At 38.8% G+C, this 18,329-nt stretch overlaps 2 protein-coding genes across 4 annotated transcripts; one reads left to right on the top strand and one right to left on the bottom strand.

Moving 5' to 3' along the window:
• The first annotated feature begins 9,177 nt into the window (after positions 1-9,177).
• mrps10 (mitochondrial ribosomal protein S10) lies at positions 9,178-11,455 on the top strand. 3 transcript variants are annotated; one of them, XM_046873567.1, is made up of 7 exons: positions 9,178-9,335; positions 9,438-9,496; positions 10,149-10,218; positions 10,300-10,439; positions 10,516-10,624; positions 10,721-10,810; positions 11,279-11,455. In XM_046873567.1, the coding sequence occupies exons 1-7, from the start codon at positions 9,201-9,203 to the stop codon at positions 11,354-11,356; spliced, it is 681 nt and encodes a 226-aa protein (XP_046729523.1). In that variant the 5' UTR covers positions 9,178-9,200; the 3' UTR covers positions 11,357-11,455. The 3 variants fall into 3 exon arrangements, with proteins under 3 accessions (XP_046729523.1, XP_046729522.1, XP_046729521.1); XM_046873566.1 differs by having other exon boundaries at positions 10,074-10,218; XM_046873565.1 differs by having other exon boundaries at positions 10,071-10,218.
• Positions 11,456-14,471: 3,016 nt separating this feature from the next.
• Positions 14,472-15,549, bottom strand: msgn1 (mesogenin 1). Its single transcript, XM_046873908.1, has one exon. The coding sequence runs from the start codon at positions 15,177-15,179 to the stop codon at positions 14,706-14,708; it is 474 nt and encodes a 157-aa protein (XP_046729864.1). The 5' UTR covers positions 15,180-15,549; the 3' UTR covers positions 14,472-14,705.
• Positions 15,550-18,329: the final 2,780 nt, after the last annotated feature.

The raw sequence follows: 18,329 nt of genomic DNA, 5'->3' as shown, positions 1-18,329 counted from the left end.
AACTGTGGTTTATCACACCTGAGTTCAATTTCTCCAGTCACACCCAGGCCTGATTACAAGACATCATGCCGAGTTCCAAAGAAATTCAGAAACAAAAGAGAAAGAAAGTAATTGAGATCTATCAGTCTGAAAAAGGTTATAACGCCCTTTCTAAAGCTTTGTGACTCCAGCGAACCACAGTGAGAGCCATTATTCACAAATAGCAAAAACATAGAACAAAATTACCCAAGAGCACAGCGACAACTCATCCAAGAGGTCACAAAAGACCCCACAACAACATCCAAGGAATTGCAGGCCTCGCTTGCTTCAGTTAAAATCAGTGTTCATGACTCGACCATAAAAAGAGACCTGGCAAAAATGGTCTGCATGGCAGAGTTCCAAGACGAAAACAGCTGCTGAGCGAAATAACATAAAGTCTCTTGTCAGTTTTGCCAGAAAACATCTTGATGATCCCCAAGACTTTGGGGAAAATGCTCTGTGGACTGACAAGACAAAAGTTGAACTTTCCCATTACTGGGCTAAAGCGTAAAAGTAACACCGCATTTATGAAAAAAAAAATCATACCAACAGTAAAATATGGTGGTGGTAGTGTGATGGTCTGGGGCTGTTTATCTGCTTCAGGATGTGGAAGACTTGCTGTGATAAATGGAACCGTGAATTCTGCTGTTCACCATAACAACCTGAAGGAGAATGTCCGGCCATCTGTTTGTCCGGCCACCAGCAAGTCCACCTCTGAATGGCTGAAGAAAAACAAAGTGAAGACTTTGGAGTGACCTAGGCAAAGTCCTGACCTCAGTCCTATTGATATGCTGTGGCATGACCTTAAAAAAGCGGTTCATGCTCGAAAACCCTCCAAGGTGGCTGAATTACAACAATTCTGCATAGATGAGTGGAGAATTCCTCAACAGAGCTGTAACAGACTCATCGCAAGTTATCACAAATGCTTGATTGCAGTTGTTGCTGCTCAGGCTGGCCCAAGCAGTTATTAGGTTTAGGGGCAAACACTTTTCACACAGGGCCATGTAGTTTTGGATTTTGTTCTCCCCTTAATAATGAAAACCTTCATTTAAAAACTGACTTTACTTGTGTTCTCTTTTACTAATATTTAAATTAGTTTGATGATCTAAAACATTTAAGTGTGACAAACATGCACAAAAATAAGAAATCAGGAAGGGGGCAAACACTATTTTACACCACTGTATTTGCAAAAGATATCATACTCTAAATAGGGCAGATCAGTAATACTATAGTTTATTGGTCATTATGTTTTTAGTCTGCTTCCAAAATATAATGTTTAAAAAAATTAAATAAAAAAATACAGGTTATTAAAAAAAATAAATAAATATTACGAATTCAGACAACAGGAGAAATTGTTTTTTCCTGGCAACAAAATCATTCTCTCAGCAAAACCAGAACATAAAATCTCCATCTTTTTAGCGGCTCAAGATTTAGCTGTATATTGTACTTCTATTGTATAAAATATTCTCAATTTTCCATCATGATTTGTAATTAAATGATATAACGAAGAAGAGTATATAAAGAAAGAATATAGAGCATTATTTATTTATTTATTTGTACGTCAAAAAAAAAAAAAGAAAAGCTACCGTATTTAAGATCAAAGGCTACAGATTGCAAAATTACCCATGCTTTGGTCTGCGTCATTCCTTTATCTACTTTTCGATCAGAATTTGCGAAGTTGTTGTTGTCGGGAAAATCGTGGAAAATGTGCTCGTTAGTTAGCGACGTGTAGAACAAGAGGTCTCTGGTGAACTGGTCTGAAATATTTGACCAATTTTGGATCCTTTTTTTTTTTTTTTTTTATTTACCAAATATGGTAAAGATGCAGAGATGGAATGAATGTCTCAGCCGAACAGAAAAATTAAGTTTGATGCAATTTTGTTTAAACAAGGCAGACTGTGGATCTTAAGTCTTTTATGGGTTTTGAGAAAACACACGCATGTTCCTTTTGTTTTTATGCAACAAACTAGGCGATGTAATGCTATGAAGACCTTTTCACTGAAAAATCCTCCCCTACATTGAATAACGGCTTTGCACACTCAACGCAGTTCGTTTCTCCAAACACTGAGCTGAAATACTTTGTCATGTTTCTATAAAACTTGCCTGATTCAGCGATTTAGTTCATCCCAGAGCAGTTCAATAGGATTTAGGTGCAGTGACTGGGCAGGCCGTTCCATGATAGAGAACACTATCCGAAGTCCAGACAGAGTTGCATGGTCTATGTTGAAGTATAGAATGGTTGCCAGGTTGGTTCCTTTCACTTTCTGAAATAAGTCTCCACCATCCCCTTTATCAAAACAACCCCAAACTTTAATCTTTCCACCTCCATGTTTGACTGTGGGGGTGAGGCAGTCTGCAAACATCTTAACTCCTGTTCTCTGTCTAATACAAGTTCTTCTGTTTGAGACAAAAATGTCAAATTTGGATCTTAGTTAGTTGCATAGAAACACAGGGAACATGCACTATAAAAGATCAGGTGTTTCCACAATTTTGACAGGCACTATGTATAAATCTGATATATTATATTCTCATACGAGACAAATATATAATATCTGCTGTATCTGTTCTATTTTATTGGCTTTCCAGCAGAAAATATTAGTGACTGTACACATGAATACGTTTATACAGAGCTGTACACATATATAAAAATACTTTTATATGTTCAACGTTGTGCTTCTTCTTTTTTTTTTTTTTTTTTGTCTGGTACTGAATTCTGTTCAACTGCAGTGTTAACGATCAGAGTATGATATGGTACAATTTGTTATAGTATCACTACTTTTGGTTTTTTTTCTTCTTTTTTTTTAAACTGACCACTAGTACATAATGAAGTGTATAATGAAAATCTATCCGAGTTGTAATGGTTCATCATCATGATCTTGTGATCTGTTATCCTTTGCTATTCATTAGAATACGGAAGTTATAAGTGTAGGCATCACTTTGTGCTAAAAGAATGTGAGGTTTCATTTCTAAATAAATAAATAAATAAATGTTTCAGGCAAACCTGGGTCTAAAGTTAGAAGGAAAAATACTGCACAGAAGTCTAGACTTTCATTCCTTAAATTATTTCAAGATGTAAAGAAAAAGTTTTGAATGAATAATAATGTAAATGAAGATAAGTTGTAATATTTGCCATCAGCTGTAGTATTGTTTGGTGGAACTGAATGTATATATATATCAAAATCAGTTCATAAAATGTAATGAAAGGAAATGAACAGAAAAGAAATCCAAATCAAATGAATATTTTGTGTGACCACCTCTTTGGTTTCTAGTTCTTACTTTTTTTTGGTCGGATAAGAGAGTCAGGTGCATAATTAACCACTTATACCAAGTAGGTGTTATTGATCAATTTCATATGAATGAGGAACTTAAAACTGTTTGAGGAACTGTCTGAGGAACTTATAACTGTTTGAGGAACTGTCTGAGGAACTTATAACTGGGTGAGGAACTTAAAATTGTTTAAGAAACTAGGTAAGAAACCTAAAATTGGGTGAGGAACTGTCTGAGGAACTTACAACTGGGTGAGAACCTTCAAACTGGCTGTGAAACTGTCTGAGGAACTTATAACTGGGTGAGGAACTGGGAGAGGAATCTGGTCAGGGAATTATAACTGCGTGAGGAACAGCCAAACTCGGCTACTATGATAAGGTTGACAAAGTTGAAGTTGGCAATGTGGAGAGATGCCAAATCCTGCTGGAAAATGAAATCTGCATCTTTAAAAAGCTGGTCAGCAAAAGGAAGCATGAAGTGCTCTGAAATTTCTTGGTAAACGGGTGATGGTTTTCAAAAAACACAGTGGACCAACACCAGCAGATGACATTGCACCCCAAATCATAACAGACTGGAAACTTAACATTGGACTTCAAGCAACTGTGGCGTTGAGCTTCTCCACCCTTCCTCCAGACTCTAAGACCTTGGTTTCCAAATGAAATACAAAACTTGCTCTCATCTGAAAAAAGTACTTTGGATCACTGGGCAACAGTCCAGTTATTCTTCTCTTTAGCCCAGTAAGACACCTCTGATATTGTCTGTGGTTCAGGAGTGGCTTAACAAGAGGTCTATGTGTGGTGGCTATGTCTTGATGCCTTGACCCCAACCTCAGTCCATTCCTTGGACCCAAATTCTTGAACAGATTTTGTTTGACGAGCCTCTCAAGGCTTCGGTTCTCTCGCTTCGTTGTGCATCTCGTTTCTACCACACTTTTTTCTTCCACTCATCTTTCCGTTAACATGCTAAGATACAGCACTCTGTGAACAGCAGCTTCTTTGGTGATGGATGTTTGTGGATTAACCTTCTCGTGAAGGGCGTCAATAATTGTCTTCTGGACAACTGTCAGTCTTCCCCATGATTGTGTAGCCCAGTGAACCAAACCGAGAGACCATTTTGAAGTCTCAGGAAACATTTGCAGGTGTTTTGAGTTGATCAGCTAATTGGCATGACACCATATTAAAATTTTTTGAGAATTAGTGGGTTTTTGGTAAATGTGAGTCAAAATCACTACAATTAAAAAAGACTTAAATGCCTTCAGTCTGGGTGCATTGAACTTATTTAATACACAAGTTTCACAATTTGAGTTAAATAAATGAACTTTTCCACAATATTCTAATTGATTGAGATGCACCTGTATTCATTTCAGGCACATTTACAACAGATAAAAATGTCTGATGGAGTGTCGAAAAATCACGAGTTAACCTTATGACAATCGTGCGATTAATTGCGGTAAAACATTCTAATCGATTGACAGCCCTAATAAAAAAAGCTAACATTTTTCAATCATCAGTTCCCACCCCAGATCCCATATTAGCAGATATCACACAAGTATTATAATGATAATTATCAAGACCAAATTCTAAACCTGAATTTGTTGTACAATTTCCAGACGATAGAGTGATGTTTCTAGAATTAAATGATGACGTTGATATATTCGACCTCCTTGACCTTGACACCACCAATACCATGTGGGCCATTTGCTAAAGGTTAATGATTAATGGTAATGATTAATGTCTTAGAGAACATTTCTGCTCTTTTGTATGGAATGTGGTGAGGATGAAGCTCAAACCTGGACATCTGGTTCTTATTGCACACAAAAATGCGTCCCAGAATACCTGCAGGATTGGAAGAATTTTTTGCAAAGTGTCTCAGATTCCCGACGTCTGGGCTTCTCCATAAAGAGCACGCAGCAGCCATTTCGGTCGAACTTCCATCTTTAGAACATCAGATAAAATGTTGTAGTGTAGTCTTTGTGTGTGGAGTGTTCATGTCCGGGAAAGGTACACTCGACAAGCTTCAAAGGTGTGGTGTGGAATATTTTCATAATGTTGTAAAGTGAACACACACACACACACACACACACACACAAAGCCGACTTTAATAATCAGATGCAGACTCAATTCTTCTTCTTCTTCTTTCGGCTGCTCCCATTAGGGGTCGCCACAGCGGATCATCCGTCTCCATACCACCCTGTCCACTACATCTGCCTCTTTCACACCAACTACCTGCATGTCTTCCCTCACCACATCCATGAACCTCCTCCTTGGCCTTCCTCTTTTCCTCCTACCTGGTGGCTCCATCTTTAGCATTCTTCAATGAAAATAATTCATGTCCCTCCTCTGCACATGTCCAAACCATCTCAATCTCGCCTCCCTCACCTTGTCACCAAAACATCCTACATGCACTGTCCCTCTAATAAACTCATTTCTAATCCTGTCCATCGTTGTCACTCCCAACAAAAACCTCAACATCTTCAGCTCTGCTACCTCCAGCTCCACCTCCTGTCTTTTACTCAATGCCACTGTCTCTAAACCATACAACATCTCAGGTCTCACCACAGTCCTATAAACTTTCTCTTTCATTCTTGCAGATACTTTTCTATCACAAATCACTCCTGTCACTCTTCTCCACCCACTCCACCCTGCCTGCACTCATTCTTTTACGTCTCTAATACACTCTCTATTGCTTTGCACTGTTGACCCCAGGTACCTGAACTCCTCCACCTTCTCCACCTCTTCTCCCTGCAACCGCACCACTCTACTGCCCTCCCTCTCATTCACACACATATACTCTGTCTTACTCCTACTGACTTTCATTCCCCTTCTCTCCAGCGTATCTCCACCTCTCCAGGCTCTTCTCAACCTGCTCACTACTCTCACCACAAATCACAATATCATCCGCAAACATCATAGTCCAGGGAGACTCCTGTCTGACCTCGTCCGTCAACCTGTCCATCACCACTGCAAACAGGAAAGGGCTCAGGGCCGATCCTCAATGCAGTCCAACCTTCACCCTGAACCAGTCTGTTGTTCATACTGCACACTTCACTGCTGTCACATGTCCTGCACCACCCTCACATACTTCTCTGACACACCTGACTTCCTCATACAATACCACAACTCCTCTCTTGGCACCCTGTCGTACGCTTTCTATAAATCCACAAATACACAATGCAGCTCTTTCTGACCTTCTCTATACTTCTCCATCAACATCCTCAAAGCAAATAAGGCATCTGTGGTGCTCTTCCTCAGCATGAAACTATACTGTTGCTCACAGATGGTCACCTCCTCTCTCAGCCTGGCTTCCACTACTCTTTCCCATAACTTCATGGTGTGACTAATCAACTTAATTCCCCTGTAGTTACTGCAGGTCTGCACATCTCCCTTATGCTTAAAGACCGGTACCAGCACACTCCTTCTCCATTCCTCAGGCATCCTCCCACCTTCCAGAATCTTGTTAAACAATCTGGTTAAAAACTCCACTGCCATTTTCTCCTTCCTTAGTGTCCAACCTCTCATACAGTTCCTCATATGTCTTTTCCCTGGCTTTCGCCACATCCCTCTTTACCTGCTCCCGCATCTCCTTGTACTCCTGCCTACTTTGCTCATCACTCTGTCTATCCCACTTCTGTTTTGCCAACATCTTTTTCCTTATGCTCTCCTGCACTTCGTCATTCCACCACCACATCTCCTTGTTGTCCTTTCTATTTCCAGATGTCACACCAAATACTTTTCTAGCTGCCTCCCTCATCACTCCTGCAGTAGTTTCCCAATCACCCAACACCTCTTCACCACCACCGAACCCCTGTCCGACCTCTTCCCTGAACCTCACACTACACTCTTCCTCCTTAAGTTTCCACCATCTTATTCTTCTTTCAGTCCTCACTCTCCTCTTCTTCTTCGCCTCCAAAACCATCCTACAGACCACCGATGTTGTCTAGCTACACTGTCCCCTGCCAACACCTTACAGTCTCCAAGCTCCTTCAGGTTGCATCTCCTGCATAGAACATAGTCCACCTGTGTGCACCTTCCTCCACTCTTATACGTCACCCTATGATCCTCCTTCTTCTTAAAATAAGTGTTCACCACTGCCATTTTCATCCTTTTAGCAAAATCTACCACCATTTGCCCTTCCACATTCCTCTCCTTAAAACCATACCTACCCATCACCTCCTCATCACCTCTGTTCCCTACACCTATATGCCCATTAACAGCCGCCCCAATCACCAATCATTCTTTCCTAGGTACCCCATCTACCACTTTATCTAATTCACTCTAGAATCTTTCCTTCTCCTCCACTACACTCTTACTGTATTCTTCCTTCAGGATCACCCCTACACCATTTCTCTTTCCATCCACACCATGATAGAACAGTTTGAACCCACCTCCAATGTTCCTGGCCTTACTCCCTTTCCACTTGGTCTCCTGAACACACAACATATCTACCTTTTTCCTCTCCATCATATCAGCTATCTCTCTCCCTTTACCAGTCATAGTACCAACATTTAAAGTACCAACCCGAACCTCTACTCTCCTACACTGCTCTTTTCCCTGCCGTCTCTGTAGACATCTTCCTCCTCTTCTTTTCCTCCTTTGGCCAACAGTAGCCCAATTTTCACCGGTACCCTGTCGGCTAACGATACCTGTGGCGGTCGTTGTTAACCCTTGCCTCGACCGATCCGGTATGAAATTCTCATTTGTGATCCGCATATTTGATTTGGCACATGTTTTACACTGGATGCCCTCCCTAATGCAACCCTCCCAATTTACCTGGGCTTGGGACCAGCACTAAGAGTGCACTGGCTTGTGCATCTATAATGGCTAGGTTCGGATGCAGACTCAATATGTATGTAATATTTTTTTTAATTATTTAATGACATTTTATTTATATATTAGAAATTATGGTATTGTATCGTTTTGAAAAAGTAATGGAGAGTGTGTTAGAGAAGTGAAGAAAAGAGTGCAGGCAGGGTGGAGTGGGTGGAGAAGAGTGATAGCAGGAGTGATTTGTGATAGAGAAGTATCTGTGAGAGTGAAAGGGAAGGTTTATAGGACTGTGTTGAGACCTGAGATGTTGTATGGTTTAGAGACAGTGGCATTGAGTAAAAGACAGGAGGTGGAGCTGCCGGTAGCAGATCTGAAGATGATGAGGTTTTCATTGGAAGTGATGATGATGAACAGGATTAGAAATGAGTTTATTAGAGGGACAGCGCATGTAGGATGTTTTGGAGACAAGGTGAGGGAGGTGAGATTGAGATGGTTTGGACATGTGCAGAGGAGGGACATGGCTACATGGGTAGGAGAATGCTGAGGATGGAGCCACCAGGAGGGAGGAAAAGAGGAAGACCAAGGAGGTTTATGGACATGGTGAGAGAAGACATGCAGAATGATATTATTAATAGAATGATATTACTGAGTCAAACCGATTTGACCAGTGTTTATACGCTCATAAATAAAAAAAGAAAAACGACCGATTTCACAAAATGTAGAGTAAAAAATAAAATGTTTGATTTCGAACTGAAGTGAAGTTTAAAGTCTCCGCCAAAGGAAATACCTCAGTCCAGATAAGCATTACTTATTTACACTGTGTAATATTATTGGCTTTTTTTTTTTTTTTTTACTATTTTACTATTTTAATTAGAAAGTATTTGTGTATTGGATTTCGTGTACATATTGTGTAAACCTTGTGTAACTAAAACTGACTCTGAGAAAGAATTCCAATTCGCAATTAACTTGAAACTCGGTATCGTATCGTAGCAGATTCAGCAAAAAAAGTATGAATCTAAAATTTAATAAATAATAAATTATTGTTTTATAGCAAAAGAAAATTCAAGGGTGCGGAGCTGTTTGTGTGGTACACGTGGTGGTGGTGGGGGGTTGATGTCATGTTCTCTTCCCAGCCGCCAGGTGGCGCGGATGAGACTGGTGGCTCCGAGTTGCGTTTCTTCGCCGCTCCTTTCACTTCATTGGAGGACGAACATGGCGGCGCCCGTGCGGATGATTTTTAAAGCAGGACTCGCGTCAAAAACAGTCTCTCGGCTCTCGCTGAAGGTACACGCATGCGTACTTTAGGACTGAGACAGCAAGTTGTAAGGTTGCGTTAATATTGCCATCAGATTTATCTGATTCTGATTAATATTGTGTGTGTCTCAGTGTCAGGCTGCAGTCCAGAGGTGTGTGTGCAGCACAGATCAGTCTCCTACAGTGCTCAGGTCTGTCCCCCCCACCCCCTACATTCACATTGGTTATTGGACCTTGGGTGGGGTCCCGAACCCTTAATGGGTTCCTGGCCTTAATGTGGGTTCCTTGACTCTGAATAGATCTCTGACTATGCTACACATGGGTTCCTGGACCACGAATGGGTTCTTGGTCTTCACACTGGTTTCTATATCTGACCTATGTTCCTAGACCTCGACTGGGTGCCTGGACCTAATATGGGTTCCTGGCCCCTGAATGGGTTCTAAATAGATCTGACTAAGCTTCACATGGGTTCCTGGACCACAAATGGGTCACTGGTCTTCACATTTGTTTCCTAGAATTTGAATGGGTTCCTGGCCCTAATGTGGGTTCCTCGACTCTGAATAGATTTTTGACTATGCTTCACATGGGTTTAAGGACCACTAATGGGTCTTCACATCTATTTATCTATTCTTCTATTCATGGGTTCCTGGACCTCACCTGGAGAGAGTCCGAATGGTTTAAGGTTGCATGAGTCGAAACTAATTTATCATCTTATGTTTAAAAAAAACAATACTTTTAGATCTGTTTATACCTTCTTCTTTTCAGCAGCTGGACCTACAGAACCAGTAATAGTGTTCCAGGGTACAGATTTCCAACGTGTGATCTGTTGACTTGTTTTTGCAGGACCCACATTAACGTGAGTCCCGCAGCCTTTGTGAGCACGGCGAACGTTCCCTCGTCACACTCTCCTCCCGTAAGTCCCCAATACGTTACGGTATAAACTGCCGCCCGGATCCGTCTCGCTGTCGGCTCATTTGCTCCGTGTGTGCTGTAGGTCACGGTCACGGACGAGCCGGACCTGCTGTTTCAGAAGCTGGTGGTGCTGGTTAAAGGCCACGATAAAGCGGTCCTTGACAGCTACGAGTTTTTTGTGACTCTGGCTGCCAAGGAGCTCGGCTTAACCCTGACTAAAGTGTGAGTACCGCAGCGTTCCCACACGCGTCCCTGCAGGAGACCAACCCGCTTTCTCACGGACGCGTTTCTGCCGCAGGTTCGAACCGCCGAATGCCGTCGAGAGGCTCACGCTCCTGAAGTCGGTGCACATCTTCAAGAAACACAGAGTCCAGTATGAAATGAGGACACACTACAGATCCATCGAGGTGACCCTTTTATAGAGTTCGAGCACTCTAGAAGTACAGTTTGGATTTGTATATATAAGACTGTTGCCTCCCGATGATTGATTTTTTTTCTCTCAGATCGCCCAGATAACCGGATCAACCGCGGACGTGTACCTGGAGTACATCCAGCGCAACCTGCCTGAGGGCATGGCCATGGAGGTCACTAAGGTAATACGCTAAAAAGCAAACGTTTAAACGGCACGAATCCGTGAAACGATTGCGCGCTTTTGAACTTTAGATTGCCTACAATCAAGAGCTGTATTACATAGTTCAGGTCTTGACTCTTTTTTTTTCACTTATGACTTTTTACTTAGGACAAATTGGAAAAATAATAAAAAATACATTTACAATCATTAAATACCATTTTGTTTGTATTACCACTAGGGTAAAATAAATATAAAATAAATAAATAATTTAATAGGAATTATTTATGTGTATGCAATTTTTCTTTACTAATTTATATAGTAGCTGTTGTAATGTCTGGTTCATGTTGAAGTGTTTAACTTCAACATATATAATAAACATATGATATTATATTTACATCTTTATATTATTATAACAAACTGTCCCAATACTTTTGCCCATACAGTGATCGTTCTATTAATGCTAATAAAATGTGTACATTTCTGCTTTCAGACCGCTATAGAGAAAGTTCCAGATCATATCCAGACACCGGTATGGGATAAGGAGAGCCAACAGGAAGCCAGCCAATGACGTCTTTTTTGGAATTTTCTATTCCAAGCCTTTTGTATTTATACAGCGATCGCAGCTTATTCGAGGATTTTCGAAATTAAAAATAAAAGGAAAAAAGAATTTACGTTTCACTTTCTTTCAAATGGATGAAAAGAAATGTGCGAATTAACACCCGGACGTGTGTCTTGTTTATAAGTGTAAGTTTGCATATTATAAAAAAAACACATCAGAGACGCTTTTGTCGAGTTCGATTTCATAGACAATTTATCCGCAATTAAAGCGATAGCAAATCGGTTTCTCCTGGCAACTGTGGTGAGCAGAAAATTATGCAAAAAAAAATGACATCGGGTTCAAAATAAATAATAAAAAAATTTTTTTATATTTGTTACACAATTACAACAAACACAATCGGATGTCATTGAGTGTCTTAGTAGCTACACAATGCTTGGTTGTGGATACATCATCTTCTAGATCAGGGGTTGCCAAATTTGACCTGCTTCCACGTTTGTAATGGCCCTCTGAATATGCCGGAGACATATTTTGAATATGTTTTAAATTTGTTTTACTACAATCATTTCTGCATTTGATAATAATGGTTTGCTTTCTATCACTATCAGTATAATCCACTACTGATCGACGTCTAGTTATTAACATAGCTGAGTTATATGCTAGATCAACCCACCAACATTATGCATCAAGTTACACAAATTTTTTGATTAAAATAGCAATGGATATAAAAAAAAAAAATAATGTGATGATGCTAGTTATAATGCTCTTTTAATAAGCGATATATCTCTTGAAAAGTAACGCTCATTTGTCTGTACGGTGCAGAACAAAATAAACTAATCTACATTTGCATGATCTAGCATTAGGAGGCAGAATAAATACATTTAAAATCATAATCAAATCTCCACAATAATACTGGTAGTCAACCTGGCCAACGTCATATTCTGTTACAGACCAACCCAAAGTGGCCCTCACAGAAAAAAGGTTTGGGGACCCCTGCTGGTGGGCCTTCAAGGAACTGGACTCCATGTGCAACCTGACTGGGCTGCAAGTTGGGCTGCAAGTAGCACAACGACAAATCAGTCAAGAAGGATAAGGAGAAAGCATTTGTCGGTGGCCACCTGCAGCGGTTGAGGCGGCGTGACAACCGAGTTGAGGATCCAAGCACAGGCTTTATTAGAAGGAAGTGGTGGGTTGACAACAACAAACAGTAACACTCATCTGAATCATCTGAAAACAGGCAGTGGTCAGGGCAGGCAACAAACAAACGAGGTCAACAGTCCAAGGTCAAAGGCAATAGTACATGAAACCTAAGGCTTGGTATGATACACAGCCAGTGTGTGTGTTTTTTAAAGTCATCCTGCTGGGAACTGGGAGGAGTCTGCAAAAGCAGGGGCTTCTGGGAACTGCAGTAGGACACAGTCCAAGTGGTCATGGCGCATTCTGGTGGTGAGCAGGAGGTACAACATTCAGATGGATAGTGGGATGGATGGATGGATGCTCTGTATTCCATTTGGAGTTCAATTTAGACGTTTTCTCTTAGAGTTCCAACTTTTGGCACTAGGAAAATCTTCTATGGAGGTTATCAGGAACTCCAAAAGTTCCTGTCTGTGGACAAAACCCCACCTTTGGGACACTGTCTTTCACCTGAAAGCGAAGACCTTGGGTGTTTTCATTTCCTGCCACTTCAAAATAGTTAAACTGATTTAATAACAATAATAAAAATTAATAGAAAAATGCAAAAAATAAAAGTTCGCAAAATAGAGGGGGGATAAAAGTGTTTCTAGAATATGAAATAGGATCATAGGATCACTCTGTGCTTCATGAACACCCCATTCCACATCCAGCCCCATTTGCTTTTATAATGACCTCTGCTCTGCTGGAAAAGTGTACCAGTTTTTGGAGTGTGCTTGTGAAAATTGGTGCGAGATTCATTTAGCCACAAAGGCGTTAGAAAAAATGCGGGTACTGATGTGGGTAAAATGAGGAGGCCTGGTATTACAGTAAGGGAAAAATCAATCCTAACGGTGTTCAAGTCAGGTTTCTAGGCCTATAGCGGACCACTCAAGATCTTCTACTCCAACCATATCGTCATGGACCATCATTGTCGTGCTGGAACAGGTTTGTTCTCGTACTGTAGTTCAAGAGGAGGGAAAATTTTATTCTCCTGCAAGCAAAAAAATGTTATACTCCAAAATTTGTGGGAAGGAATATTAAGGGTTTTCTTCTGTGAAACCCGTTCTTTTTAAACATACTAGGCTATACACCTTTGTTTCTTCATCTTCTTCTCCTCCTCCTCCTCCTCCTCCTTTTCATCATCATCATCATTATTATTATTATTATTATTATTATTATTATTATTATTATTATTATCTTCACTGTTTGCCTACAAAGGTTCCCTATTACCTATTTATACACACACACACACACACACACACACAAGTTTTAGGCAGGTGTAAAACAAAATGCTGTAACGTAAATATGACTTTAAAAGATATACTTGTTAATAGTGAAAAATGTAACAAAATGTTAAGCAAATAAACTAAAAATTCAAAATCATCAATATTTTGTGTGACCAACCTTCACATCATTTCTCTTAGATACACTTGCACTTCTATGTGCAGTATTTGAAGGAACTCCTGCAGCTCCAAACACCTTAGAGAACAAACCACGGATGTACGATACCGCAAGTCTTTCTGTCTCTTCTGTAATCCGAGACAGACTTGATGCTGAGATCAGGACTGCTTGGTATAACTGGTACCTGCTTATATACATACACACACACACACACACACACACACACACCCTACCCTGGAGTCTGAAAAGCTGGTGATCAGTATGGAGTAATATATTGCAATTTCTTAATAATGAAAACAAATTACAGTACATAATTTAGCAAAACAAAACATTTTACAATATCGTTTTTATATATATATATATATATATATATATATATATATATATATATATATATATATATATATATATATATATATATATATATACAGTATATATATGTAGCAGCAAGTGCTTGTTAAGTGTGTGTGTGTGTGTGTGTGTGTGTGTGTGGGTGTGTGCCATCATAAATCTGCCCATTGGGAATAAACTCAACAAATACATTTTGTTGAAATGACACAAGGTTTATTCCATCAATTCTTTCATCAAATATTTCATTATTAAACACATGAATAGGGAAAAAAATAAAATAAAAAAAAAGTGCCGAAACAAGTATTTACATCAACATTATGGCACATTTCTGTACAAAGAATTTTTTTTAACCACGAAAAATACAAACTGGATAAAATAATGACTTGTCGGAGTCGTTCCCGGTGTCGGTTCCGGAGTCGGTTCCGGAGTCGGTGTCTCATTCTCTGCTGAGGATTTCCGACAGCTCCTTTATATATTCGATGGTGAATTTCAGAGTCTGGATCTTGGTCAGGGGTTGTCCTCTGCGGCTGTATCCTGGTGGCAGATAATCCCTGAGCTGATGCAAAGCTTCGGCTAAACTCCTCATGCGCATCTTCTCCCTCTCGCTCGCCTTTACGCGGCGCTTGGTCGACATTTTCGGCCGCGACGTCTTCGTCTGCGCCTGCGCCGCTCGCCTTCGGTCGTAGGGATAATCCGAGAACATTTCCCCTGGAGCCTCCTGGGAGGAAGAGGAGGACGGTGAGGATGATGATGATGAGGAACAGGTAGAGCACGGAGATGCTGAGGGGTCATGTGTAGGGCATCCGCCCGCGATGGAGCCGCATTGCTGGCCGTAAAGCCGGGTGTCGCTCCTCCAGTCCCACTGCGCCAGAAGTTTTGCGGTCAAGTGGTCGACCTCTGTGCCGTCCATGTGCACGCGCGTATGTGTGTAAAGAGTGTGTGTGTGGATGAGCTCAGGTGGGCTGAGGGGTGTTTTATACCAGAGCACTGGTTTACGAGCTCACAGCTTTTGGTGAAGTTCAAAAGAAAGCTGAAGTGCGACTTGTTCTTGTTCCTCCTTCCAGAGGAGAACCGTGTTCCTTATCGCCCAGGTGTGAATGAGCGACTAATGCGGCTGAGAAAAGAAAATAATTAGATTTCCCTTTTGTGAGAAGTGACTTTAAACCTCGGCATCGCGAGTCTCGGGGAAATGCGATAGACAAACCCGACACCAGGGTTTTAACACTATGAGGGTGTGGGAGCAGTGCCCCCCAAAAAGACCACCTTTTTTTTCTTCCTATAAAGAACCAAAAAACAAACATTGCATCATTGAAATAAAGATGTATAAAAGATGACAAAAGTATAAAAATATACAGTATATAAAGAAGTATATAAAGAATAAATAAATATTATATGGTGTATAGAAATAAAGGTACCATATTTCTCTCCTCAGTATGAGTTTTATTTTTAATTTTATTCCCTAACATGAACTTCAGTGAACATTTATAATATAGATAGATAGATAGATAAATAGATAGATAGATAGATAGATAGATAGATAGATAGATAGATAGATAGATAGATAGAAAGAGATTGTTATTTATTAATACAGAAACAAAGTATATGAAATAAGTATGTTTATATGTTTTGCTGTGTGTAAATGTGTGTGTGGTTTTGCTGCAACATTACTCACATCAGCTGATTTCAGAACATCAGCTTTTACTGATTAATGTATTGATTTGATTGATCACTTTATTCATCCTAAAAATAAATTCACATCTTACATTAAAAATGTAAAATATGTTTGCACCAGTCTTTTTATTTATTTATTTATTTATTTATTTATTTATTTTTACTTCTAATAAAATTATGTTCGAATTACAGGAAGAACATTTACAATAAAATGTTTTTTTTTCTATTACTTGAACAGCACAAAGACTAAAAATTATACTTATCAATTTATATAAACGTAAAGATATACAGTATATAAAGAATTAAATGAAGAATAAATACAGAAGATTATATGGTGTATAAAAATAAAGGTACCATATTTCTCACATCAGTATGAGTTTTATTATTTTTTATTTTTTTTTTGTTCCCTAATATGAATTTCAGTAAACATTTACTAGACAGACAGACAGACAGACAGACAGACAGACAGACAGACAGACAGACAGACAGACAGATAGATAGATAGATAGATAGATAGATAGATAGATAGATAGATAGATGGATGGATGGATGGATGGATGGATGGAAGGAGCATTTCAGGTCTACGGAATCTATATGCTCACATGCCATGTTATATATGAGAAGATAGAAAAAGAAGGGAATGGGATTTAGAACAACATTTGGAAAAATAAGGACCAGCATCCGGTGTCTCATTTCAGTTCACTGTATTAGGCATCGTCTTTATTTAATAATAACAAAAAAAAAAAAAAAAAAAATCCCACCCATTGTACTTATAGTTTTAATAAACTAGAACTAAAAAAAATAAGCATTAGAGCAGGAGATTTTAAAAAGTCACGTTGCTTTATATATATATATATATATATATATATATATATATATATATATATATATATATATATATATATAAATATACTACATACATTTAATATTTAGAAAGTAATTAATAATTTGTGACCAATGTTTGATATGTAGATTGATTTCTCTCGTTTCTCAAGCGCATTCTCTCAGCACCATCACGTGACATATCAACACTACGGAGACCGAGGCCTCCTGTCCTGAGATTTGCATGGAATACTGATTAACATGGCAGAGGTAGAGCTGCATCTTCCTGCAGACAGAACAGGAAAAGAACGTCTGGTTTTATTTAAATTCTTATTTTAGCATTACAAAGTCAATGTTTGTGAATAGGGCCGTGCAGAAGTCAGAAGGCACTTAAGTAAACTAATGATTTGCTGTCTGTCAGAACCAAATAAATTAAAGTCCATATATATATATATATATATATATATATATATATATATATATATATATATATATATATATATATATATATATATATACAATACAGACCAAAAGTTTGTACACCTTGTGTCCAAACTTTTGGTCTGTACTGTATATAATTTTCTCTCCCCTATAGAGAGCCAAAAAACACCGGGAATCGACCCGGGTTCGATTCCCGGTCAGGGAACCATCCCCAGCCACTCTCAGTGCCGGTCCCAAGCCCGGATAAATTGGGGAGGGTTGCGTTAGGAAGGGCATCCAGCATAAAAACATGTGCCAAATCAAAACGTGCGGAGGATCCGCTGTGGCGAGCCCTAACGGGAGAAGCCGAAAGAAAGTTTTTATAGAGAGCCAAAAAACAAACATTGCATCATAGCAAACATAAAAATAAAAACGTTCCTCTCATTTATGATTCATATAATATGTAACAATAATTAAAGCAACTTGAATAAATATATATATATATATATATATATATATATATATATATATATATATATATATATATATATATATATATATATAAAAATTAAAAAATGCAACTTTTAAAATCTCCTGCTCTAATGCTTGATTTTTTTTTTAGTTGTAGTTAATTACATCTATAAGTACAATGGGGGTCCCATTCCCTTCTTTTTCTATCTTCTCATATATAACATGGCATGTGAGCATATAGATTCTGTAGACCAGAGATGCTCCATCCATCCATCAATCCATCAATCCATCAATCCATCAATCCATCTATCTATCTATCTATCTATCTATCTATCTATCTATCTATCTATCTATCTATCTATCTAGATTGTAAATGTTCACTGAAATTCATGTTAAGGAAAAAAATAAAAAAATAAAACTAATACTGATGTGAGAAATTTGGTATCTTTATTTCTATACACAATATCAGCTTCTTTATTCTTCATATACTTCTTTATATACTGTATCTCTTTTACATTTATACTTTTGTCATCTTTTATATAAATTGATAAGTATACTTTTTAGTCTTTGTGCTGTTCAAGTAATAGAAAAAAAAATCATTTTATTGTAAAGGAAAATGTTCTTCCTGTAATTCAATATAGTTCATACATCAAACAATTTTATTAGGTAAAAAAGA

Source organism: Silurus meridionalis, chromosome 18 (assembly GCF_014805685.1).
Source record: "Silurus meridionalis isolate SWU-2019-XX chromosome 18, ASM1480568v1, whole genome shotgun sequence".
In the NCBI taxonomy this organism is placed as follows: Eukaryota; Metazoa; Chordata; class Actinopteri; order Siluriformes; family Siluridae; genus Silurus; species Silurus meridionalis.
This window is presented reverse-complemented; position numbering and strand designations above follow the sequence as displayed.